Source organism: Salvelinus alpinus, chromosome 8 (genome assembly GCF_045679555.1).
Source record: "Salvelinus alpinus chromosome 8, SLU_Salpinus.1, whole genome shotgun sequence".
Taxonomy (NCBI): domain Eukaryota; kingdom Metazoa; phylum Chordata; class Actinopteri; order Salmoniformes; family Salmonidae; genus Salvelinus; species Salvelinus alpinus.
The window spans coordinates 14,368,651-14,394,696 of record NC_092093.1 but is presented as its reverse complement, the minus strand read 5'-3'; the positions used below and the strand labels follow the sequence as shown (position 1 = coordinate 14,394,696).

Sequence of the window (26,046 nt, the reverse complement as noted above, 5' to 3'; positions counted from 1 at the left end):
TGGCAGTGCATGTCAGAGCAAAAAACAAGCCATGAGGTCGAAGGAATTGTCTATAGAGCTCCGAGACAGGATTGTGTCGAGGCACAGATCTGGGGAAGGGTACCAAAATATGTCTGCAGCATTGAAGGTCCCCAAGAACACAGTGGCCTCCGTCGTTCTTAAATGGAAGAAGTTTGGAACGACCAAGACTCTTCCTAGAGCTGGCCGCCCGGCCAAACTGAGCAATCAGGGGAAAAGGACCTTCGTCAGGGAGGTGACCAAGAACCGGATGGTCACTCTGGCAGAGCTCCAGAGTTCCTCTGTGGAGATGGGAGAATCTTCCAGAAGGACAACCATCTCTGCAGCACTCCACCAATCAGGCCTTTACGTTAGAGTGGACACGCGGAAGCCACTCCTCAGTAAAAGGCACATGACAGCCCGCATGGAGTTTGACAAAAGGCACCTAAAGGACTCTCAGATCATGAGAAACAAGATTCTCTGGTCTGATCAAGGAAAAGTCTGGAGGAAACCTGGCATCATCCCTACGGTGAAGCACGGTGGTGGCAGCATCATGCTGTAGGGATGTTTTTCAGCGGCAGGGACTGGGAGACTTGTCAGGATCGAGGGAAAGTTGAATGCAGCAAAGTAGAGAGATCCTTGATTAAAAACTTGCTCCAGAGCACTAAGGACCTCAGACTGGGGCGAATGTTTACCGTCCAACAGGACAACGACCCTAAGCACACAGCCAAGACAACGCAGGAGTGGCTTCAGGACAATTCTCTGAATCTCAAGTCTCTTGAATGGCCCAGCCAGAGCCAGGACTTGAACCCGTTGAACCCGACCGAACATTTCTGAGACCTGAAAATAGCTGTGCGGCGACACTCCCCATCCAACCTGACAGAGCTTGAGAAGATCTACAGAAAAGAATGAGAGAAACTCCCCCAGTTCAGGTGTGCCAAGCTTGTAGCGCCATACCGAAGACTCGAGGCTGAAATCACTGTCAAAGGTGCTTCAACAAAGAACTGGGTAAATGGTCTGAATACTTTCCGAATGCACTGTATATATTCAAGTTGAGGCAAGTCTAGCTCGGGTGTACTTGAAAATTCAACATGGTCCATTTTTCTCTTGTTGATCTGTCAGGGTCAGTGAGATGTGTGTTTGTTTTGTGTGGTATATTCTGTTCTACAAATGCTTTTCGATGTCATTGTGGGTTGGTATTTGGTATTTTATTAGGATCCGCACGAGCTGTTGCAGCAGCTAGTCTTCCTGGGGTCCACAAAGCATGAAATAATACAGAACATTAATAGACAAGAACAGCTAAAGGACTGAACTACATCAATGTAAAACGTCCCACACAACCTACATATCAGTACATACACACAATATCTTTGATGGAAGGGAGTTCCACGCAATCATGGCTCTATATAATACTGAAGGTTTTTTTTTGTTCTGGATTTTGGGACTGTGAAAAGACCCCTGGTGGCATGTCCGGTGGGGTAAGTATGTGTGTGTCAGTGCTGTATGTAAGTTGATTATGCAAACATTTTGAGTTTAACAATGTTTCTTATAAAAACAAGAAGTGATGTAGTCAGTCTCTCCTCTACATTTAGCCAAGAGAGACTGACATGCATAGTATTGATATTAGCTCTCTGAATGTTAGATTTTTAAAAAATGATTTTGGAATAAGTGTCAATTCACACATTTGTCATTATCTGTAGACGGATAATCTGTCTGCTGGGTTCCATTTTTTTTAAATCTTTATAAATCTATTAAACACAAAACATATGGCACTTTCTTTTTCCAAAGAACTTTGGCTCCAATGACAGGTCCTGAAACAGACCCCCCCCCCCCACTGACCTGAACCCAAACATGATCTCGTCGTGGCGGAGGTGGGCGTCGTCGTCGATGGACAAGATGGCTTCCGTCTCCACGACGTCCCAGGGCAGGAAGCGGTTGTTGAGGCTGTTCTTCTCCGTGCGCACCACCTGCAGGACAGGAGACATGTTAAAGGGATAGTGCAACATCTTGGCAATGCCTTTTTGTCTACTTCCCCAGAGTCAAATGAACTCATGGATATCATTTTTATGTCTCTGTGTGCAGTTTGAAGGAAGTTGAAGGTATTTTCTGGAGCCATCGCTAACTTGTGTTAGTACAAAGACTGGAAGTCCACAGGAATCTTCACTGAAAAACGATTTTTTAGTATTAATTAATTAGTTCACTTGTAATACAATCCCAATAATGTGTGCATGCCAGCAGTCACATTTTCAAAATAGAGGACTTCCAGTACAGAGCAAAAACAGTGTGTTGTGCATCCTTTGAGTCCTAATGTTGAATTTCATTAAAGTAGGCCTACAGCACAGGGTAGTAAACCATGGGCCAAACCACTCAGCCCCCCTTTCTCAACAACATTCTTAGACTAACCCCTCTTTAAAAACATGAAAGTATGTCTATTAGCAATAAATATTTAAGAGGATTTTAAAATGTGTCAACCAATTAGGCTATTAATTCAAGATCATTCAACTATCCTCCCATCATAAGCCCCCGCAGAGAGGGAATCTCGCCTACAGGCAGTGTAATTTGGGGTTCTTGAATATTCTGTTTAACTTCTCATCTACTATAAAAGACAGACTTTTTCTGTGGACTAAACATTTTCTATTTCCTTTTATATCAGCGGGTGTAATTTGACTGGCTGGCCTGCAGACTTGTAGGGAAAAGCTTCAAAGCGAAGCAGGGAGAGCAGATCAAATCAGCTTCAGGAGCTAGCCTGATGTACTAGAGCACACTCTCTCAGACACACAGCCTCAGAGACTGCTGCACCACATCACAGGTTGAGGTTACACTTTTTGCATTTCAGAGTATTCTCTCCCATTCAATAATATTGTTCATTCTGAGCAGTGAGAGCACTAAGCAGCAGGGGTATGTTTGGTATTCAGCGACGATGGAAGGTACTCACCACGATGGGCAGGCCGATGTCTGGCCACAGCAGGTCGTCTGAAGGAGGCTTGGGGGAGTTCCACACCACCACCACTTTGTTGAGGTAAGGCAGCCCGTTGAGCCTCTCCAGGGAGTTCATCAGAACCTCCTCCCTCTCGTAGGTCAGCATGACCACGGTGAACTGCTCCCGGGGCACGTTCCCACCCAGCGCTGCCTGAAACTCCTTCCCCGAGCCCCCCGTGCCACTGCCAATGGGGCGGAAGCCCGTGCCCGAACCCAGGAACTTGGCCTCCGAGGGCAGCACCGGGTCCAGAGGCGTGTGAGGGAAGAGGTGGAAAGGCCCCGGGGCGCGGTTCCAGGTCTGGTAGGTGTCAGATGCTGTGTAGGTGAAGTTGCGAAGGAAGCGTGGTGAGGCGTAGGGTGGCTCCGTCTCCACGGGACCCAGGTCCAGGTCGCCATTGTCGGCCAGGTTAGCGTCCGTGCCCGCCATCTTGCCCGCCTTGTGGGGGATCTCCTGGGCGGGCTCCTCGTGGATGGGCGCGGGGGGCACCTGGATGCGGGTCCGGACGCTAGCCAGAATTGTGCCCAGGACGTTCTCTGAGGTAGAGAAGTAGGTTTCCCACAGGAAGCGGCCCTGCCGCCGCATGGCCAGCAGGTCATTGTCTGATAGGCTGCGTAGCAGGAAGTGCAGCTCGGTGATGCGGGGCTTGGGCACCATAATGGCCGCCTCGCTCCAGTGGACCAGCTGATGGTAGGGCAGCCTGACATGGTCCCCCAGTACCACAGGGATGGCCCCCACCTCCAGGGCCTCAAACAGCCTCATGCCGTTGCCCGCTGAGGCTATCAGTTGACCGTCCCCGGGGGAGATGACCAAGGCAAAGGTGGAGGCCTTAAGGACCTCTAGCCGCTCCTCCCTCTCCCCACACAGGGCCCACTCTGTGGGCAGGCTCGGCTGCGGGCTCTTACAGGTGAACTCCACCAGCACCTGGTCCAGGTGGCTGTCCTGCACTGCCTTAAGCGTTCCGATGATGCGATCGTCGTAGTCGGCTGGCGGGTCTCCCTCCATCTCCTCCTCAAAGGACTGGGGCGGCCCCTCCTGCAGGCTGCTCCTCAGAGACTCCACCCTCTCGCCCTGGAAGGTAAACAGGTACTTCCTCTTGACAGGCACCTGGGGCGGCACCTCCAGGAAGTTGGGCTCAGAGAGGGCGTGGACCAGTGGGGACACCACCAGGTCGAAGCCCTCGCGGTACTGCTGCTCAAGAAAGGTGGACTGGGCCACTGCAGCCCGGCCCGTGCTCACATTGTACAGGAAGTTCTGCGTCATGGACTTCCTGGAAAGGTGGACCAGGAGATGGTTGTGTCCGTCAGACCTCCAGTACGGCAGAGCCTTCAGCTGCTTCTCCAGCGCTGAGGGGGCCGGGAGGGGGGAGGAAGGAGACTCCTGCAGCTCCCCCACCAGCACCACATACAGACAGGCGATGCTGGGGTTGTCCGTCACGTAGATGCTGCTCTTCACCGAGGTGGCGAAGGCCTGCCTGACCAGCGGGTCCAGGGACTCACCCCAGGGGTAGGAGGCCGTGTCGTAGACGTACACAGGGAAGCCCGAGGTCAACGGGCAGCGGGCGTAGTCGAAGCAGGAGCGCAGGCGGCAGACGTGGGCAGACTTGGGCGGGGGTAGTCCTGGGTCGTCCTTGTCAGGTAATAACCTCACAGGAAGCGAGAGCTTGGGCTGGTTCTGGGCCATCAGCTCCTTGTATGAGTGCTCCGTCTGGCTGATGACGTTCTTCAACTGCAGCAGGTCCTGCTTGGCACTGTCGATGCTACGCTTGCACGCTTCGATACGCAGGTTGAGCCGGACGATCTCCCCGTTCAGCTCCTGCCGCTTGGCCTCCAGCTGTAGCAGCTCCTCGCTGACCGACTCGCGGATGCGGCACAGGTCCTGCACGTGCTTGGCTTCGCACAGCTCACCGCCGGGCCGAGGGCCGAAGATGCGCTTGTCGGGGCCGCCCGCATCGTCGATGGTGGTGAGGTAGTAGTGGGCGATGAGCGGGAAGAAGACCAGGATGAAGAAGAGCATGAAGCTGAGCCAGGTGAGGCGCACGCGCCGCAGCACCCACGGCTGTCCACCAGCCCCCACCCCGCCACCGTTACGCTGCATCATGGGTTAGGGTCACTGGGCTCAGTGCTGCACCGGAGAGTCTACTAGTCTACAGGAATCAGCAGCCATGGTGCAACCTCGTCAACATAGTGAAAGTGTGGACGCTAAACCATCAGTTGTTCATTGACTTGTTTTGTCCTTATAAAATATGGATCTACTTGATCTTGGTTTTCCTTTTGGTATCAGATGTCGGGGGACCTCACCTTTATCCTGCAGGTGTGCCATAGTTCAGACAAGTCCATACCATCGTTCCTTTTGTATGATGTAGTTGTATTCCTGACCTATGTAAGCACAGTGTCGGGGGAGGGGAGCCCCTTCTGGGAAAAGCCTTGGACGAGAACATGGCTGGTCACAGTGCAGCAGAGTGGCATCATCGGTCGGCCGCTCCTGCCCAGGTTGTGCCCATTATCTGGGTCCGAGTGGGTCTGCCGAAGAGCGAAAGGCCTCCAAATGTCAAAACCTAAAACAGATACAGAAAAACGATGTCAAAATTAGAATATATAAGATCCCTAAAGGCCCGCACATAATGTAGGATTTTGCAGTCTCAGCTACTGGCGCTGGCACATACGCAGATCAAATACACCTCTGCAGTTGACGTAGCCTACATTGGTTGACGTAGCCTACATTGGTTGACGTAGCCTACATTGGTTGACATAGCCTCGCAAGCCAATCGCAGAATGTGACGACAGAACGGAAGCAAAATGTACCATCTGGCCAGGTTGATAACAAGATTGTAATTTGGTAACATCGCACAGTGTGACGTAATAATCGTAAAAGACAATCTGATGTACAGCGTGGGAAGGCCTTTAGCTGGCATTCTTAGTATATCAGATGAATAAACTCACGGAAAGTCTAGCCTTCACATCATAGTCCAAATAGGGGTCAAACCAGAATAATACACTCACTGATGATGTCACTAGGATAAATAACGATGTCACTAGGATAAATAACATTGTCAAGAATTCAAATGTGTGCTTTTGTGTGAGTGACAGATGTTTAAAGTTAATTTTAAAAGTCCTATATACTGCATTACAACACACAGCCTAGTTTTTCATTTCTCTCGACAGGCCTGAGATCAGTAAATGATCTGAAAAGCAGCACTGGGCGTACTGTATCAAAACTGCTGACACAAGGTAAGATTCTACCAACAGGATCTCCTTCCTCGAGTCTACATCCTTATTAGGAGCGAGGGCTTTCTCCTCCTCACCAGCTTTCACGTCACAGACTACATCACTTACCAGACAGGTCTTCCTCCTGAACAGCTCAAAAACAAAAGAGGCTGAGAATCACAATACCGACTAGGCTTCTCTGTGTTGGGGTAAACAGCAACAACAAAGGTTTAGGGTTGCTATAAGCAGATAAATCCTAGTGCAGATAAAAGAGACTGATTCAGCGTAACGGGCAGTGGTGGACGGGAGGACACCTAAAATAAAATGTTGGGTATTACTCCTCAGACAACAGCCCTAATGCATCAGTGAAGAATGAAAATAGCCTACTCTCTGGCAGACCCCCCCAAAAAAAAGGCATGGAACACAAACTAATCAATGCTGGTTCCAGTCTCTGACAAGGCAACAAGGTCACGGTGTAGTATCTTCACTGCTACACCTGCAGATGTTGGTGCCTAGGTCTTATCAAATAGGCCTGAACACTAAACCCACAACATCCTGATCTGGTTAACATCACAGAATGGAAATCAGATTGGAGAGTTCCCACTGACATATATCTTCATAAAAGACGAAGTGTGATGGAGTACGTGTTTACCATGGCAACAGAAAAGGTTCATTTGTTGATGAGCCTGAAAAACTCCTAGCCCTGACGAAGACTGCACCAGTCATTGGACTAGTCTGCAGAAGTGTCACGTTCACTAACATGTCCTGGCAGGGCACTCAAACAGATCCCGATGCCAAATAAAAGCTATCTTTCCCTGGGTTCGGTGCCAAGAAAAACAGGAATTCCCCCCTGCTGACTCCATCTGACACACACACAGTATGTACAGATAACTGAAAGCCTTATGGTGATTTGGAGACTCAAGCATCCAGCAGGATGAGTGTGCATTTCTCTCCCCTAATGGAGCACCTTGCAATATGGCCTCGTGCACCTGCTCTCCTGCTGGAAGGTTGGGAGATGGAGACAAAGCGTACTGTGCACTTTGTGTAACATAGCCCATTACACACACCGGTAACACTCACTGCATCAGACCACACAGGTCTGCTCCTATTTTCCACACTGTAGCAGCCATCAGGGGCTAGCCTGGCTGCCATCAGGGGTTAGTCTGGCTGCCATCGGGTTAGTCTGGCTGCCATCAGGGGCTAGCCTGGCTGCCATCAGGGGTTAGTCTGGCTGCCATCAGGGGATAGCCTGGCTGCCATCAGGGGTTAGTCTGGCTGCCATCAGGGGCTAGCCTGGCTGCCATCAGGGGCTAGGCTGGCTGCCATCAGGGGCTAGCCTGGCTGCCATCAGGGGCTAGGCTGGCTGCCATCAGGGGTTAGTCTGGCTGCCATCAGGGGTTAGTCTGGCTGCCATCAGGGGCTAGCCTGGCTGCCATCAGGGGCTAGCCTGGCTGCCATCAGGGGTTAGTCTGGCTGCCATCAGGGGCTAGCCTGGCTGCCATCAGGGGCTAGCCTGGCTGCCATCAGGGGTTAGTCTGGCTGCCATCAGGGGTTAGTCTGGCTGCCATCAGGGGTTAATCTGGCTGCCATCGGGTTAGTCTGGCTGCCATCAGGGGTTAGTCTGGCTGCCATCAGGGGCTAGTCTTGTCAACACAGTACGTGTCATTACAGCAGCAGTAGTCATCAGCACAGCACAGCTGACTGACAAGCTCCAGGGAGCCTGTGTCACATGATTTAATCTCTGCCTTGGGACTCTTGACCCCCCCAGATGTCTGGCGGTGGGCCTGAGGTGCCACGGGGACACTTAAGGGGTCTACAGACAAACAGGCTCGAGGGAGCGTAGTGTTGCAAGGTCTTGTTTCATCATAAAAGAGGCATTCGACAGTTTTCAACCTTGAAGTTGAGACCTGACATATCATTCCTCGCGAAGACTGAGGGGCAGTACGGAGTGAGTTTTACAACGGAAGTCCCGCCCCTGTGTCTACATCACATCTTTTCCCGTATCCCTTCGGGTATAAACACAGACAAGATGGGTGTTCTGCTACTTCGTTTCTACGAAGCTTCCTTTCTTGTGCTTTTTATTTAGAGATTGTCTATGTCCAGTTTGGAGGAGCGTCTGTGCGAGCTGCTGAGATAATACAAGAACCTTTACTACCCTTCAATGCGGTTGTATTCAGACAAGCAAGCAAAAGACAATAGCTGGAGGGAGATACCACAAAATTTGAACACGAATATATATAAAGAAACATGGAGTAAGACTGGTATGTTGGCAATCTATAAAGGGTGAAGGAGACGAGAACTGGAGCTGCCCCTGGTGTGAGTCCCACCAATTGTCTGACAACTGGATTGGCTTTGTGGTGACGTGAAACATCAGACAGACACCAATATGCCAGATACGGTACGTCCTCGTCATGCAGCCGACTCCTTTGGTACACTGTGTGTGCTTGTGATCTTATGTTTAGCAGACCTAGTTAGAGCATGTGAAATCAGCTGTTTTGAATGGGAGAAATTGTGAGTGCCTGTGTTATAATAATGATGAGCAGGGCTATTTCAAACATCTGAAAACAGTGTTTTGTGTCTGCCTTAATTAGATTGAGTTATTCATGAAATCAGTTCTTTAGGGTAAACATGTTTAACTCAAAAGGAACCCATGGAGATGGTGTAAGATTGCTTTCATTGTATTCCCCCTTTGCTTGTACAGTCCAGAGATGGAGCCCTGAGGGGCCCATCTACAAGTGGTTCATCGCATAGAACACACCAGACTAGCCTGACATGTAGCTAGCATTTGTAAACAGGCATATAACACGGGATCCGGAAGTTCAAACATTGTCGCTAGCTAGAATCAAAGAGCGCCATGGCTCCTCTTGCTTGGTAAGCTACTCTGGCTCCCCCTAGTGGATATACACTACACAAGGCTCCTCTTGCTTGGTAAGCTACTCTGGCTCCCCCTAGTGGATATACACTACACAAGGCTCCTCTTGCTTGGTAAGCTACTCTGGCTCCCCCTAGTGGATATACACTACACAAGGCTCCTCTTGCTTGGTAAGCTACTCTGGCTCCCCCTAGTGGATATTAGGGATGCACCGGTACAGTGGTCCCAGGGTTTGGTATGCATCACAGTTTGTGGGCCACAGTAACGGTATGGTTTCGGTATCTTTAAATTTAAGAAAAAAATAAAAACACATTGTCCTTTAAACAATGAACTCTTTATTTTGCCTAAAGACAAATCAAACCTTACATTCAAAAAATGGCAGCATGACTGACTAAGCTTGGTTTCTGTCTCTACTGTATGAAATCAAGGGGAGAAAAACATTCAAATTAAAAGTGCTTCTTAGCTTTGACAACCTGTAGGTGCTTTGCCTTCTCTACTTTAAATAAACAGGGTACATACTTGTATAGGCAATATTAAATGTCAAAAGAACAAAGTGCAACATCAAGTTGGTACCCCATATGAGATATATATTCCTTCATGTTGAGGTTCTTCTGTAAAAAGATAAGCATGTCAACAGATAAGCATGTCAACATTCTCTGAAGCAAGACGAGAACGGCTTGCACTGACTATGTCACCTGCGGTGGAGAAAACTCTCTCACTTGCAACAGAGATTCCGGGACACGGAGGCTTTGCAACATGGGGGAACTTTGACTGGTTTGTTTTCCACCACACAAAAGGATCAGCATCCACATGAAGGCATTCTGCTGCCTTGTATGAGGGGACCTCCTCCTCAATAATTGTAGAAAAGGGCTTGGTCTGCTCCTCTGAAAAGCTCCCCAAATAACTGACACGGGAGTCTTCTTGTGTGCAGGGGAAAATGAGGATGGATTTTCTTCCTCTGGATGGCCCTGCTTTCACTGCTTGAAACTGAAAGAAAAATGGAAAACATATTATTATTAAGTGTAAGTGACACACATCTCATCACATTTTAAACGCACATGATAAAAACAAAAAACAATATGAAAAATAATTTAAAAATAGATCAAATACCTGATGTTCATGCACCACAATTTCTTTGATGAGATCCTTGTGGACTCTGTCACAGCAGGCTGGCAGGGATTTAAACCTTGGATCAAGGGCTGTAGCTCTGTGAAGGTAGTCTAGAAGATCTGGGTCTGTGTATCTTCTCTCCAAGTCCTGAGTGATGGCTGCCTTGGCCTCCCTGATGGTTGCACTGTCCTCAGGACCTGGTGCCATGGAGTTGAGAATCATTGTCTTTAGAGGGGGAATCATTGATGAGGTGGGACTTGTTTCACTGCTCATGAGACTCGTCATTGTTTTCAGGGGGGTTGAGTAGCTGAATGAGTTCTTCTGCCAGCTTCAGTTCACTGTCAGTCAGCATGGCTATGTCTTTGACCGACTTCTTCACAGTCTTGTCCAATACAGCAGAGTATATGGCCGGTTGCTGTTCCACATAACATTCCAGCATGTCATGTACGGTATTCCAACAGGTTGTGACATCATGGATTCATTTGTGCTTTGATATACAGTTGAAGTCAGAAGTTTACATACACCTTTGCCAAATACATTTAAACTCAGTTTTTCACAATTCCTGACATTTAATCCTAGTAAAAAGTCCCTGTCTTAGGTCAGTTAGGATCACCACTTTATTTTAAGACTGTGAAATGTCAGAATAATAGCAGAGAGAATTATTTATTTCAGCTTTATTTCTTTCATCACATTCCCAGTGGGTCAGAAGTTTACATACACTCAATTAGTATTTGGTAGCATTGCCTTTAAATTGTTTCACTTGGGTCAAACGATTCGGGTAGCCTTCCACAACCTTCCCACAATAAGTTGGGTGCATTTTGGCCCATTCCTCCTGACAGAGCTTGTGTAACTGTCAGGTTTGAAGGCCTCCTTGCTCGCACATGCTTTTTCAGTTCTGCCCACATTTTCTATAGGATTGAGGTCAGGGCTTTGTGATGGCCACTCCAATACCTTGACTTTGTTGTCGTTAAGCCATTTTGCCACAACGTTGGAAGTATGCTTGGGGTCATTGTCAATTTGGAAGAACCATTTGCGACCAAGCTTTAACTTCCTGACTGACGTCTTGAGATGTTGCTTCAATATATCCACATAATTTTACTTCCTCATGATGCCATCTATTTTGTGAAGTGCACCAGTCCCTACTGCAGCAAAGCAGCCCCACAACATGATGCTGTCACCCCCGTGCTTCACGGTTGGGATGGTGTTCTTCGGCTTGCAAGCCTCCCCCTTTTTCCTCCAAACATAACGATGGTCATTATGGCCAAACCTTTCTATTTTTGTTTCATCAGACAAGAGGACATTTCTCCAAAAAGTACGATCTCTGTCCCCATGTGCAGTTGCAAACCGTAGTCTGACTTTTTTATGGCGGTTTTGTGGCTTCGTCTTTGCTGAGTGGCCTTTCAGGTTATGTCGATATAGGACTCGTTTTTACTGTGGATATAGATACTTTTGTACCTGTTTCCTCCAGCATATTCACAAGGTCCTCTGCTGTTGTTCTGGGATTGATTTGCACTTTTCGCACCAAAGTACGTTCATCTCTAGGAGACAGAACGCGTCTCCTCCTGAGCGGTATGATGGCTGCGTGGTCCCATGGTGTTTATACTTGCGTACTATTGTTTGTACAGATGAACGTGGTACCTTCAGACATTTGGAAATTGTTCCTAAGGATGAACCAGACTTGTGGAGGTCCACAATTATTTTTCTGAGGTCTTGGCTGATTTCTTTTGATTTTCCCATGATGTCAAGCAAAGAGGCACTGAGTTTGAAGGTAGGCCTTGAAATACATCCACAGGCACACCTCCACTTGACTCAAATGATGTCAATTAGCCTATCAGAAGCTTTTAAAGCCATGACATCATTTTCTGGAATTTTCCAAGCTGTTTAAAGGCACAGTCAACTTAGTGTATGTAAACGTCTGACCCACTGGAATTGTGATACAGTGAAATAAGTGAAATAATCTGTCTGTAAACAATTGCTGAAAAAATTACTTGTGTCATGCACAAAGTAGATGTCCTAACTGACTTGCCAAAACTATAGTTTGTTAACAAGAAATTTGTGGAGTGGTTGAAAAACGAGTTTTAATGACTCCAACCTAAGTTTATGTAAATTTCCAACTTCAACTGTATCTAGCATCTCTTGCTTGACCTTCAAAACTTGGTGAGCGGTGGTGCTTTTGTGAAAAAAAGTCACCACTTTTCTGAGCTTCCCCAGGATGCGGGACACTGCCTTGAGAGAGACGGCTCTCTTGCCTGCGAGGTTCAGGATGTGTGTAAAACATCCAATGTGGGGCCCAAACCCATCAGCTTCACGGACGGCGTTCAATGTTTTGTGCGTTATCTGTAGTGGCTGGGATTGTGATATTTGGCCTCTCTAGCTTCCACTCAGTCACAGCATTCATTCATTCTAGGGATAAGTGTGCTCTTGTATGACTCATACAGGGGAAGAGATTGCAACACGTAGTGAACCATCACAGTGAGGTAGCTTCCAGTACATAGTGAACCATCACAGTGAGGTAGCTTCCAGTACATAGTGAACCATCACAGTGAGGTAGCTTCCAGTACATAGTGAACCATCACAGTGAGGTAGCTTTGAGTTGCTCTGGAGGTCCAACTATCCTTGGGAGAGAGCTAGGTAGGGTGTCTGTGTCAATTCATTTTCAATTTCTCTCTGTGATGTTTCATAGAGTTTGGGAATTACTTTGCTGCTGAAATGCGTGCGCGAGGGGACATTGTAACGCGGTTCAATTTGTTTCATCAGGTGACGAAATCCTGAGTCAGTAACCAGCGAATAGGGCTGAAAATATTTAGCTATGAACACTCCCACTGCTTTCGTTATTTCTTTGTTTTTCTGAATTTGTCGCAAATTGTTGTTTGAAGGCAGCAGCGAGAGATTGTTGTGTTTTGGCTAACGAGTCGACTCTCCTTGCTCCAGCTCCACCTACAAGGGTGATGGCGACGTAAATGACATGTTAGAAGTGTTTCCACTCGAGTAGCCGACACTGGCAAAGAAATGTGTGCAAACTGTACTTTGTTTACGGTCTTCTTACCCTCATCATCGTATTGAACGCTGAATCCAAAATGTTTCCACACAGCGGATTTGAAAGACTGCGGTGCCTCTTCAAATTTGCTTCACTCTGTCTCGCTAGCACTCGCCATTGTCACATTGGAGCAGAGAGAATATTTGTTTTTAGTTTCCCCCCTCTTCATGGGGCCCCTTTAGGGAGGTTTCCTACTGAGATCGTCCATTGGTTGTGTAAGGGGGAGTGGGTTGCGGTCACTGCGTTTGCCACATTTGGAGACATTGCTGTGGAGTAATGTTTCAGCCCTCAGGAGCCCCCTAACGGCCTGGGGACCCAAGCAGCTGCCTGCCTTACCTGTTCACAAGCTGTGCGTCTGGTTCTGTAGATCTAAATGTACAATGTGCGTGTAGTCTGCAGCGCAATAAGCAAGTTTTGGGAAAAATTGGAAAATGACAGGCATATCGTAATTTCGCGGTTCATGTGTGTGTATTGAACAGTAGGGGGCGTACGGAACGGTTCGACAACATACTGTGTACCGTTGCATCCCTAGTGGATATACACTACACAAGGCTCCTCTTCCTTGGAAAGCTACTCTGGCTCCCCCTAGTGGATATACACTACACAAGGCTCTTCTTGTTTGGTAAACTACTCTGGCTCCCCCTAGTGGATATACACTACACAAGGCTCTTCTTGTTTGGTAAACTACTCTGGCTCCCCCTAGTGGATATACACTACACAAGGCTCTTCTTGTTTGGTAAACTACTCTGGCTCCCCCAAGTGGATATACACTACACAAGGCTCTTCTTGTTTGGAAAGCTACTCTGGCTCCCCCTAGTGGATATACACTACACAAGGCTCTTCTTGTTTGGTAAACTACTCTGGCTCCCCCTAGTGGATATACACTACACAAGGCTCTTCTTGTTTGGTAAGCTACTCTGGCTCCCCCTAGTGGATATACACTACACAAGGCTCTTCTTGTTTGGAAAGCTACTCTGGCTCCCCCTAGTGGATATACACTACACAAGGCTCTTCTTGTTTGGTAAGCTACTCTGGCTCCCCCTAGTGGATATACACTACACAAGGCTCTTCTTGTTTGGTAAGCTACTCTGGCTCCCCCTAGTGGATATACACTACACAAGGCTCTTCTTGTTTGGTAAACTACTCTGGCTCCCCCTAGTGGATATACACTACACAAGGCTCTTCTTGTTTGGTAAGCTACTCTGGCTCCCAAGCCCCGAGTGGATATACACTACACAAGGTGGACTTCTTCTCTGGGTGGAACACAGCAAAAAGAGCCCCCCCCCCCCCCCCCACACAAAAAAAACGACTCCACCCACATGCACGTAGATCAACGGTGTTAAGAGGGCCTATCAGGAGGCTCAGATGAATCACTGTGAGGCTTCAGGCCTGTGATGCAGATCTCCAGAGTAAATGGGAGACAGATGCTGCAGCCTCTCGGGGCCAAACCAACCTCTAATCTGGGGCTGTGAACACACAGATTGAGTGTTGACGTTAGCCCTGGGGTGAAACACACACACACACACACCGAGTCTCATCTACAACGGCAGGATTTGGCTAATCCTCAGAGTACAGTCTTTACCCTCTACTACCGAGTTCAATTTAACCTGTAGGGTATGGATGTGGAACACACAAACGCACACAGACAGTATCGATCAAGCCAGACAGTTTATGAGAGAATCAATGATAATCTAATCATCGGGATAGGCTCGTGTTGCGAGGCAGTTTCATGTTAAGCTCCTAATAGATGACAGTGCTGCGGTGGTGTCCGCTTGCACTCTGGGAGAAAGAGCAGTGCAAGGAGGAAGACACAGAGGCAGCCCACAACACATTGCATTACAATGCATGCATTAAGATGTGGTGCCCTTGCCTTCACCTTCAAGCGGCTACATCAACAGGAATATGTCAAGTTGCCGGCCGATAATGTGTGAGCTTGAGCTAGCTCTATTTCGGGGCCAGAATTCTGCAACATTTTCAAATCAGGAGGCCAGGGCGGGAGGAGGGAGAGGCAGAGTCTGTTTGATGACCCAGATAAAGGATATTTTCACTCAACTGCTGAGCAGCCAGTCGATGGGTTAGTAAGCACATCGGTGCTCAGAGCTGGGGAACGGCACAGTCTATGCATTGGCGATTTCCCAAATTAATTTCATTTCGGCCGTATAAAAAACGCTGCTATGAACTCGTGAGCTATGTTGGCTAACTTTGTCAAGTGATATAATGTGTTTCAGGGGACAGTGACAAGGCAACGCGATGATGTTAGTATGATAAAAGGGTGTGAAAAGTCATCAAGCCTAGAATTATGAAAAGGGTGAATCTAGGCCTAGTGAGCCTGGAAGGCTTTAGGCTTATATCTTTATGGTGAAAACCAGACAGGTCTAGACTAGCAGGACAAGCGTCACTGGCTAACCCTCCAAACAAAGTTTAAAGGGATACTGCAAGATTCTGGCAATTAAAACGTTTTTCTACATAACCAAAACATACGCTACCATACCTGTTCAATTCCAGTCATTGCGCAAACGCTATTTAGCATTGGCTCGCGAAACATCAAACTTCCAGAAAAATGGTATCCACATGGAACCGTATCCAAAAAGCATCTCAAAAAGGTCATAGGAAGCCTGTTAAAACCTGTTTTAAGACAAAAACCTCTGAGGCAAGAGTAAAATCAACTCATAAAAGTTTCTCAGCTGGTAACCACGACAGTTTGAGGTACCCCAAAGGAAATACACCCATAGACTTTTTCCAGATTTTGTTCTGTTACAAAGTGGCATTAAAATGTATTTCTTAGGGCCACACAAGTGGCGCAGAGGTCTAAGGCACTGCATCGCAGTGCTTGAGGCGTGACTCAAGACCCGGGTTTGATCCCGGGCTGTGTCACAGCCCGGCCGTGACCGGGACACCCATGAGGCGGTGCACAATTGGCCCAGCATCATCCGGGTTAAGGGAGGGTTTGGCCTGCTGGGATTTCCTTATCTCAACGCACTCTAGCAACTCCTTGTGGCAGGACGGGCACCTGTAAGCTGATTTCGGTCGCCAGCTGGACGCGTTTCCTCCGACACATTGGTGCGGCTGGCTTCCGGGTTAAGCAAGCAGTGTGTAAAGAAGCAGCACAGCTTGGCAGGGTCGTGTTTCGGAGGAAGCATGGCTCTCAACCTTCACCTCTCCCGAATCATAGGGGAGTTGCAGCGACAAGACAAACTACCAATTGGATATCACAAAATTGGGGAGAAAAGGGGGTAAAAGTACACACAAAAAACATTTCTTGTCAACGATCTACACAAAAGTCTGTCAGAGCGGAAGAAAAATTATAACATTTGTTAAAAAAAAGAAGAAAAACCCTAATCTTGATTAGATAAGTATTCAACCCATTGAGTCAATACATGTTAATATCCCCTTTGGCAGCGATTACAGCTGTGAGTCTTTCTGGGTAACTGTCTAAGAGCTTTCCACACCTGGATGTGAAACATTTGCTGATTATTCTAGTTCAAAATTCTTCAAGCTCGGTCAAATTGGTTGTTGATCTTGGCGAGACAACCATTTTCAGATTTTCAAACAGATTTAAGTCGAAACTAACTGTAAACCACTTTAGTATAGATTTGGACTTATGTTTTAGGTTATTGTCCTACTAAAAGTTGAATACATCTCCCAGTGTCTGGTGGAAAGCAGACTGAACCAGGTTTTCCTCTAGGAGTATGCCTGCGCTTAGCGCCTGTCAGGTCCTTAATGATTATAAGCATACCCATAACATGATGCAGACACCACTACGCTTGAAAGTATGGAGAGTAGTACTCAGTAATGTGTTTTATTGGATATGCCACAAACATAACACTTTGTATTCAGGACAAAAAGTGGATTGCTTTGCCACATTTTTTTGCAGTATTACTTTAGTGCCTTGCTGCAAACAGGGTGCATGTTTTGGAATATTTTTTTATTCTGAACAAGCTTCCTTTTCACTGTCAATTAGGGTCATATTGTGGAGTAACTACAATGTTGTTGATCCATCCTCAGTTTTTTCCTATCACTGCCATTAAACGAACTGTTTTAAAGTCCTATTGGCCTCATGGTGAAATGCCTGAGTGGTATCCTTCCTCATCGGCAACCGAGTCAGGAAGAAAGCATTTGTAGTGACTGGGTGATACACCATCCAACGTGTAATTAATGCTCAAGAGACATTCAATATCTTTTTTTGAATCATCTACCAATAGATGCCCTTCTTTACGAGGCATTGGAAAACCTCCCTGGTCTTTGTGGTTGAATCAGTGTTTGAAATATAATTGTATATGTTGGGTACAGACATGAGGTAGTCATTCAAAACTCATGTAAAACACTATTATTGCACACAGAGTCCATGCAACTTCTTATGTGACTTGTTAAGCACATTTGTACTCTTGAACTGTTTAGGCTTGCCATAACAAAGGGGTTGAATACGTATTGACTCAAGACATTTCAGCTTTTCAGTATTATTTAATTGGTAAAAAAAGATATATATCTACATTGACATTATGGGTTATTGTGTGTAGGCCAGTGACAAAAAACTCTCAATTCAATAAATGTTTTATTCAAGCTGTAGCACAACAAAACGTGGATAAATTCAAGGGGTGTGAATACTTTCTGAAGGCACTGAAGTGATGACGTTCATTGACCAAGTCATAGATTTATGGGGAATAACCAATGGTGATGAGGCATCGCCAGCTGTGAACTCAATAGCACGTGTCAGGCAACACGTGAATGTAACTGTACATCAAATCTCACAATGGTAAAACATTTTGATATCATTTTTGCCTGACAATCACTTTGCCCACTCTTACCTCTTTCTTAATATGTAGGCATGCATTACCTAAACAATACTGCACTGAATCATACAGTATTTGGTATTGTATTAGGATCCCCATTAGGTGTTGCAAAAGCAGCAGCTACTTTTCCTGGGGTCCACACAAAACATGACATAATACAGAACATTAATAGACAAGAACAACCCAAGGACAAAACTACATATATATTTTTTTCAAGACACACGTAGCCCACATGTCAATACAGACACACAAACTATCTAGGTCAAATAAGGGAGAGGCCTTGTGCCGTGAGGTGTTGCTTTACCTGTTTTTTGAAACCAGGTTTGCTGTTTATTTGCGCAATATGAGATGGAAGGAAGTTCCATGCAATAAGGGCTCTATATAATACTGTACGCTTTCTTGAATTTGTTCTGGATTTGGGGACTGTGAAAATACCTCTGGTGGCATGTCTGGTGGGATAAGCATGTGTGTCAGAGCTGTGTGTAAGTTGACTATGCAAACAGGTTTCTTATAAAAATAAGTGATGCAGTCAGTCTCTCCTCAACTCTTAGCCAAGAGAGACTGGTATGCATAGCATTTATATCAGCCCTCTGATTACAATGAAGAGCAAGACGTGCTGCTCTGTTCTGGGCCAGCTGCAGCTTAATTAGGTCTTTCCTTGCAGCACTGGACCACACGACAGGACAATAATAAAGATAAGACAAAACTACAGCCGAAGAACTTGCTTTCTGGAGTGTGGTGTCAAAAAAGCAGAGCATCTCTTTATTACGGACAGACCTCTCCCCATCTTTACAACCATTAATTCTATACGTTTGACCATGACAGTTTACAATCTAAGGTAATGCCAAGTAATTTAGTCTCCTCAACTTGTTCAACAGCCACACCATTCATTACCAGATTCAGCTGAGGTCTAGAACTTAAAGGATTTGTACCAAATACAATGTTCTTAGTTTTAGAGATGTTCAGGACCAGTTAATTACTGGCCACCCATTCCAAAACATACTGCAACTCTTTGTTAAGGGTTTCAGTGACTTCATTAGCTGTGTTTGCTGATGCATATATGGTTGAATCAACAGCATACATGGACACACATGCTTAGTTTAATGCCAGTGGCAGGTCATTGGTAAAAATAGAAAAGAGTAGAAGGCCTAGAGAGCTGCCCTGCGGTACACCACACTTTACATGTTTGACATTAGAGAAGCTTCCATTAAAGAAAACCCTTTGAGTTCTATTAGATAGCTTCGAATCCAAGATATGGCAGAGGTTGAAAAGCCATAACACATAAGTCAACAACAGGTTATGGTCAATAATATCAAAAGGCTGCACTGAAATCTAACAGTACAGCTCCCACAATCTTCTTATTATAGTAGTATGACGGTTGTTAAAAGTGGAATTTAGATATGACCATTATATCAACACACTCGTCACTCCCATTCAACTCTAAATCACGTTGGCACAGTAGGCATCAAGTCCCTTTCCGATAATGTTGCATAAAACATTTGAAAGGTCTATCTTTTTACAGAAGACAATCAACGTTAACATAGGCCCTGGATGCTTTAATTGACCAACTTATGGGCATTTTTTTTTTTTACGTGATATTGCACTAGGAAAGGGATAACTTTACATATAATGTAGGTTAATGAAATAATAAAAATAAAAATGTGATGACTTTTTAGCCTAGTGGTTCTGAACAGGCTAAACACATTCTTCGCACGCTTTGAGGATAACACAGTGCCACCGACGTGGCCAGCTACCAAGGACTGTGGGCTCTCCTTCTCCGTGGCCAACGTGAGTAAAACATTTAAGCATGTTAACCCTCGCAAGGCTGCCGGCCCAGACGGCATCCCTAGCCGCGTCCTCAGAGCACGCGCAGACCAGCTGGCTGGTGTATTTACAGGCATATTCAATCTCTCCCTATCCCATTCTGCTGCCCCCACATGCTTCAAGATGGCCACCATTGTTCCTGTACCCAAGAAGGCAAAGGTAACTGAACTTAATGACTATCGCCCCGTAGCACTCACCTCTGTCATCATGAAGTGCTTTGAGAAGCTAGTTAAGGATCATATCACCTCTACCTTACCTGACACCCTAGACCCACTTCAATTTGCTTACCGCCGCAATAAATCCACAGCCGATGCAATCGCCATCTCCCATCTGGACAAGAGGAATACCTATGTAAGAATGCTGTTCATTGACTATAGCTCAGCATTCAACACCATAGTACCATTCAAGCTCATCATTAAGCTCGAGGCCCTGGGTCTGAACCCCACCCTGTGCAACTGGGTCCTGGACTTCCTGACAGGAATCCACCAGGTGGTGAAGGTAGGAAACGTCACCTCCACTCCACTGATCCGCACCACACAAGGGTGCGTGCTCAGCCCCCTCCTGTACTCCCTGTTCACCCAGGACTGCATGGCCAAGCACGCCTCCAACTCAATCATCAAGTTTGCAGACGACACAACAGTAGTGGGCTTGATGACCAACGATGACGAGACAGCCTACAGGGAGGTGGTGAGAGCTCTGGGAGTGTGGTGCCTTGAAAACAACCTCTCACTCAAAGTCCACAAAACAAAGGAGATGATTGTGGACTTCAGGATACAGCAGAGGGTGCACCACCCCTATCTACATCGACGGGACCGCAGTGGATAAGGTGGACAGCACCCGATGTCATAGGAAGGCCAAAAAGATCATCAAGGACATGAGCCATTACCTGTTCACCCCGCTATCATCCAGAACGCCAGATCAGTACAGGTGCATCAAAGCTGAGACCAAGACTGAAAAACAGCTTCTATCTCAAGGCCATCAGACTGTTAAACAGCCATCACTAGCACATTAGAGGCTGCTGCCTATAGGCATAGACTAGGAATCACTGGCCATTTAAGGAATGGAACAATATTCACTTTAATAATGTTTACATATCTTGCATTACTCATCTCATATGTATATCCTGTTTTCTATACTATTCTACTGTATCTTAGTCCGATGCTCGTCCATATGTATATAGGTCGTCACTGTAAATAAGAATTTGTTCTTAACAGACTTTCCTAGTTAAATAAAGGTTAAATAAAAAGAAATCCAACTGTCTTAATTCATTCCTACTTAGATGTGTGTGTATTGGGTATATGTTGTGTAATTTGTTTGATATTACTCCACTGTCGGAGCTAGAAGAACAAGCATTGCGCTACACCCGCAATAACATCTGCTAATCACGTGTATGTGACCAATAAAATTGGATTTCATTTATAAGTACTTAGGCATATTATGTGAATTAGACCTCATGTGAAATCATTGAGAAAAGAGTTACTGATGGATGTAGGCCAGTCTAGATTATTTATGGGCTGATCATATAGAAATAGCAACGCATTCTTTCGATAACTACAAAGCAATTGTCCGTCTATGGTGCAGAAACCACTGACTCTTCTCTTATCAAGACACCTGCTGGTAACAGTTACATGGTTAGGACAACTCATGAGGTCTCCTAAATATCTGTCGACTGGGTGGAACTAAAGTCTTCATGCATAGCTTGTATTTCTACCTATAAGAGTAGGAGTAAAATGACTAATCTCATCACTTATGACCAATTTTCTACTCAGAGACGGTTTGAGGATTTGGCCCCAGCTCATCTGACTCTGGGGAAGTAGAAAAATTGATTATTTACCAGAATATCGCAGTATCCCTTTAAGAATCACACAGAGTCAGACGAACAGGTGGTTGAGTGAGAGAGAGAGACTTAGCTCCTCGAAATGTACACTGTGGCTGGGTGAGTGAGAGAGGAATTTTAAAAGAGAAGGAACTAGGAAGCATGAGTTTTTACTCACCAATGTAAAAGCAGTGTGTTCAAAGACTTAGCAGTAGTCACGATCTGGTTACCTATAAGTACAAACAGTTATGTATTTGGATTACAACAAATGTATTAACTTATTTCAAATATCTTCTAAACTACCCACAATGCACTCTTAACATCATATGGAGGATCTACTCTGTGCTACCGAGTACGTATGTTTGCTCGGTAGCTAGCTCAAGCTGGCTAACATTAGCCACAAGCCATGCTACCATGTAATTACATTTACATTTACATTTAAGTCATTTAGCAGACGCTCTTATCCAGAGCGACTTACAAATTGGTGCATTCACCTTATGATATCCAGTGGAACAACCACTTTACAATAGTGCATCTAACTCATTTAAGGGGGAGGGGGGGGGTTAGGAGGATTACTGGAATTACATTCCAGACCAAGTGTTGGCGGTGGTGAGCTACAATCCACCAATCACAGGAAGTGTGATGTAAACAACGGGGGCATGTGGGGCCCTGCTCTTCACTGACTTTGTGGCTGAGTTCTGGTGGGAACCCTGTAGCACGGCAGGCTCTGGTGCCTTCTTCCTGTGGGCTCGAAACGAAATGAAATCATACTTGCTTGCTCTAATTTCGTAGTACCTCGTCAGTTATTTTTGTTTCATAAACTTTTCGGCATGCTCTCTGTGAAGTAGTCTACAGGAGTTTTGTAAAATGTCCCCCTTCGCTTAGTGCTATCATGCTGACAGACATCTGGAATGTATCTAGTCGGGATTTCGCTTACTCTCCATCGACAGGTGAAGCCCCCGCAAATTTTAATCATAGGATGGGATGTCCTTGTCCCATCGCGCTCTAGCGACTCCTGTGGCAGGACGGGCACATGCACGCCGACACAGTCTCCATTTGTACGGTATTTCCTCGGACACATTGGTGTGGCTGGCTTCCGGGTTAAGCAGACTGTGTCAAGAAGCAGTGCGGCTTGGTTGAGTCATGTTTCGGAGGACGCATGGCTCTCGACCTCCTGAGTCTGTACGGGAGTTGCAGCGAATGGACAAGACTAACTACCAATTGAATACTACGAAATTGTGGTGAAAACCTTTCAACTTGACTTGTAACAATACATTCATAGATATTTGCTCGTAAGTTGGCTGAAAATTGAAGTTTTGTTGGAGTTCACATTAGGATTGCTTGCCGGGCCCTCCATCTTACATCACCCCCCGGAAAAACGTTTTCCGACATGATTGATTTAAACATTCTTCGGAATTCTGATCGGTTTTAAGTAATAACTCGTAAAATAGAGAAGTGAGGTGTAACTTTGCATTGGGACATTTTGTGTGTATACTAATGCAAAATCCATGTTTTATTTCTGCTTCATACCCTCTAATGCTTTTCAGATAGTCCGTGGAATATTGCAGAATACCCTGCACAGTACACCACTTGTCCCTCTAGTCAACACGGCTAGTGCCTTGTTAAAAAGGATCCTAAACTGATAGCTAGCTAGCTGGAGTGGGCAAGTAAGCTGGTTCTACTGTTGGACATACAGTACGTGCTGATGGATCACCATGCAGGCTGTTTTGTACTATGATTGGTCAACAACGACGGCACCGCTTCAAAAATAGAGTAGAATCCTATTTTCTCCACCGAGTCTGAGCGGCTTCCACAGGCACAGCAGAGCACTCCACTTGGATAGAATTACACCCCCCGCCTAAGTTGAATTGAAAATGAATGGGCCACCCCATCCGCACTGTCTGTCAGCTCCTTCAGTGCCTCCAAATGTTTCAACAGTCTCTCTGCACACTGTGGCTGGGTGAGTGAGAGAGAGTGAGCCTTAAGGCACGTCTTGTGGAGAGAAGGAAGAAAGGCAGAGAGAACTGTTACATCCAGAGAGAGGGATATTAGATTTGAGTGGACTCAGACATTGGGACATTGCCTCAACTAGATTTGGGGATGGCAGGAAGAGAGGTTTAGTAGCTTGTCCGCAGTGTACAGTACGTAATACATGTACAGGGCGGCAGGTAGCCTAACGGTTACAGCATTGGGCCGCTGGTTTGAATACAAATAAACAAGGTGAAAATTTGGTCGATGTGTCCTTGAGCAGGGCACTTAACCCTAATTTGCTCTAGGGGCACCATACTAATACGGCTGACGCAGTAAAACAACACATTACACTGCACCTATCCGGTGTATGTGACAATAAATACACTACCGGTCAAAGGTTTTAGAACACCTGGTCATTCAAGGGTTTTTATTTTTACTATTTTATACATTGTAGAACAATAGTGAAGACATAAACTATGAAATAACACATGTGGAATCATGTAGTAACCAAAAAAGTGTTAAACAAATCAAAATATATTTGAGATTCTTCAAATAGCCACCCTTTGCCTGGATGACAACTTTGCACACTCTTGGCATTTTCTCAACCAGCTTCACGAGGCAGTCACCTGGAATGCATTTCAATTAACATGTGTCCCTTTTAAAAGTTAATTTGTGCAATTGATTTCCTTCTTAATGCATTTGAACCATTCAGTTGTGTTGTGACAAGGTAGGGGGGGATACAGAAGATAGCTCTATTTGGTAAAAGTCCGTATTATGGCAAGACCAGCTCAAATAAGCAGAGAAACAACAGTCCATCATTACTTTAAGACATGGAGGTCCGTCAATCAGGAACATTTCAAGAACTTTGAATGTTTTTTCAAGTTCAGTCGCAAAACCATCAAGCGCTATGATGAAACTGGCTCTCATGAGGACCGCCACAGAAAAAGAAGACCCATAGTTACCTCTGCTGCAGAAGATAAGTTCATTAGAGTTACCAGCCTCAGAAATTGCAGCTCAAATAAATCCTTCACAGAGTTCAAGTAACAGACACATCTCAACATCAACTCTTCAGAGGAGACTGTGAATCAGGCCCTCATGGTCAAATTTCTGCAAAGAAACCACTACTAAAGGACACCAATAAGAAGAAGAGACTTGCTTGGGCCAAGAAACACAAGCAATAAACATTAGACAGGTGGAAATGTGTCCTTTGGTCTGGAGTCCAAATTGGAGATTTTTGGTTCCAACCGCCATGTCTTTGCGAGACGTGGTGTGGGTGAACGGATCTATGCATGTGTATTTCCCACTTTAAAGCATGGAGGAGAAGGTGTTATGGTGTGGGGGTACTTTGATGGTGACACTGTCTGACTTTTTTTTTTTAATTCAAGGCACACTTAACCAGCATGGCTACCACAACATTCTGCAGTGATCCACCATCCCATCTGGTTTTGGCTTAGTGGGACTATCATATGTTTTTCAACAGGACAAATGACCCAACAGGCTGTGTAAGGGCTATTTGACCAAGAATGAGAGTGATTGAGTGATGCATCAGATGACCTGGCCTCCACAATCCCCCGACCTCAATCAAATTGAGATGGTTTGGGATGAGTCGGACCGCAGAGTTAAGGAAAAGCAGCTAACAAGTGCTCAGCATATGTGGGAACTCCTTCAAGACTGTTGGAAAAGCATTCCAGGTGAAGCTGGTTGAGAAAATGCCAAGAGTGCGCAAAGCTGTCAAGGCAGAGGGTGGCTATTTGAAGAATCTCAAATATAAAATCTACTTTGATTTATTTAACACTTTGTTGGTTAATACATGATTCCATATGTGTTATTTCATAGTTTTGATGTCTTCAATATTATTCTACAATATGGAAAATAGTAAAAATGAAGAAACCCCCTTTTTTTTTCTTTTTTTTTTTCTTCTTTTTTTTAACTTATTTCTGCAACACTATTGCAGAAAGGCTTAACAGAGTGAGGTCTGCCTACTAAGTTATTTAGAATGTGAATTTGACTGAGAGCAAGACAGACCGACCGTGAGAGATACACAGAGGGCAGACAGTAAAAATACACACTGTGAGGAGTGTGTATTCTTTGAGGGTACCAAAGAACGCACTCTAAACTATTCAGATGGTCACTCTTTGATCTCTCTATCATTCTTCAGTTCTTACATCAGTGTTGTAAAATAGCAGCTCTGCAAAGCACAACAACTCATTATATAAGGCTGCATTAGTACCCGGCTGACTTAATAGTACAGGGCAAAGCATGCTGACCGCTGGGGACAGGGGTCCTCGGTATACCTCGAGGAGCCATCGTTGAGCCGATATACGGCCGTCATAAACAGTGAACAGCACACGAGGGACTTAGTGATCCAGAATGCACAGATTTTCTGAGTTTCCTAAGGCATCAACTGGCACGGTGCTCTGCTGATGAACACATGACCCCAGCAGAT

At 45.7% G+C, this 26,046-nt stretch overlaps 1 protein-coding gene across 3 annotated transcripts in view; it reads right to left on the bottom strand.

Annotated features, from left to right (window-relative positions):
- LOC139582578 (exostosin-like 3) overlaps positions 1 to 26,046 on the bottom strand; it is a 60,476-nt gene that overhangs the window by 17,260 nt on the left and 17,170 nt on the right. For 2 of the 3 annotated variants that reach the window (XR_011676383.1, XM_071412705.1), the window contains exons 2-3: positions 2,933 to 5,531; positions 1,837 to 1,964 (exon numbers count right to left, since the gene is read on the bottom strand). Coding sequence is in view for 2 of the 3 variants with exons in the window: in XM_071412705.1 (XP_071268806.1) it covers positions 1,837 to 1,964; positions 2,933 to 5,074 (2,270 nt within the window). In the remaining variant the exon portion in view is untranslated. Of the gene's footprint in view, positions 1 to 1,836; positions 1,965 to 2,932; positions 5,532 to 21,807; positions 21,860 to 26,046 lie in introns of all 3 variants that reach the window. The other variant, XM_071412706.1, reaches the window with a different exon arrangement.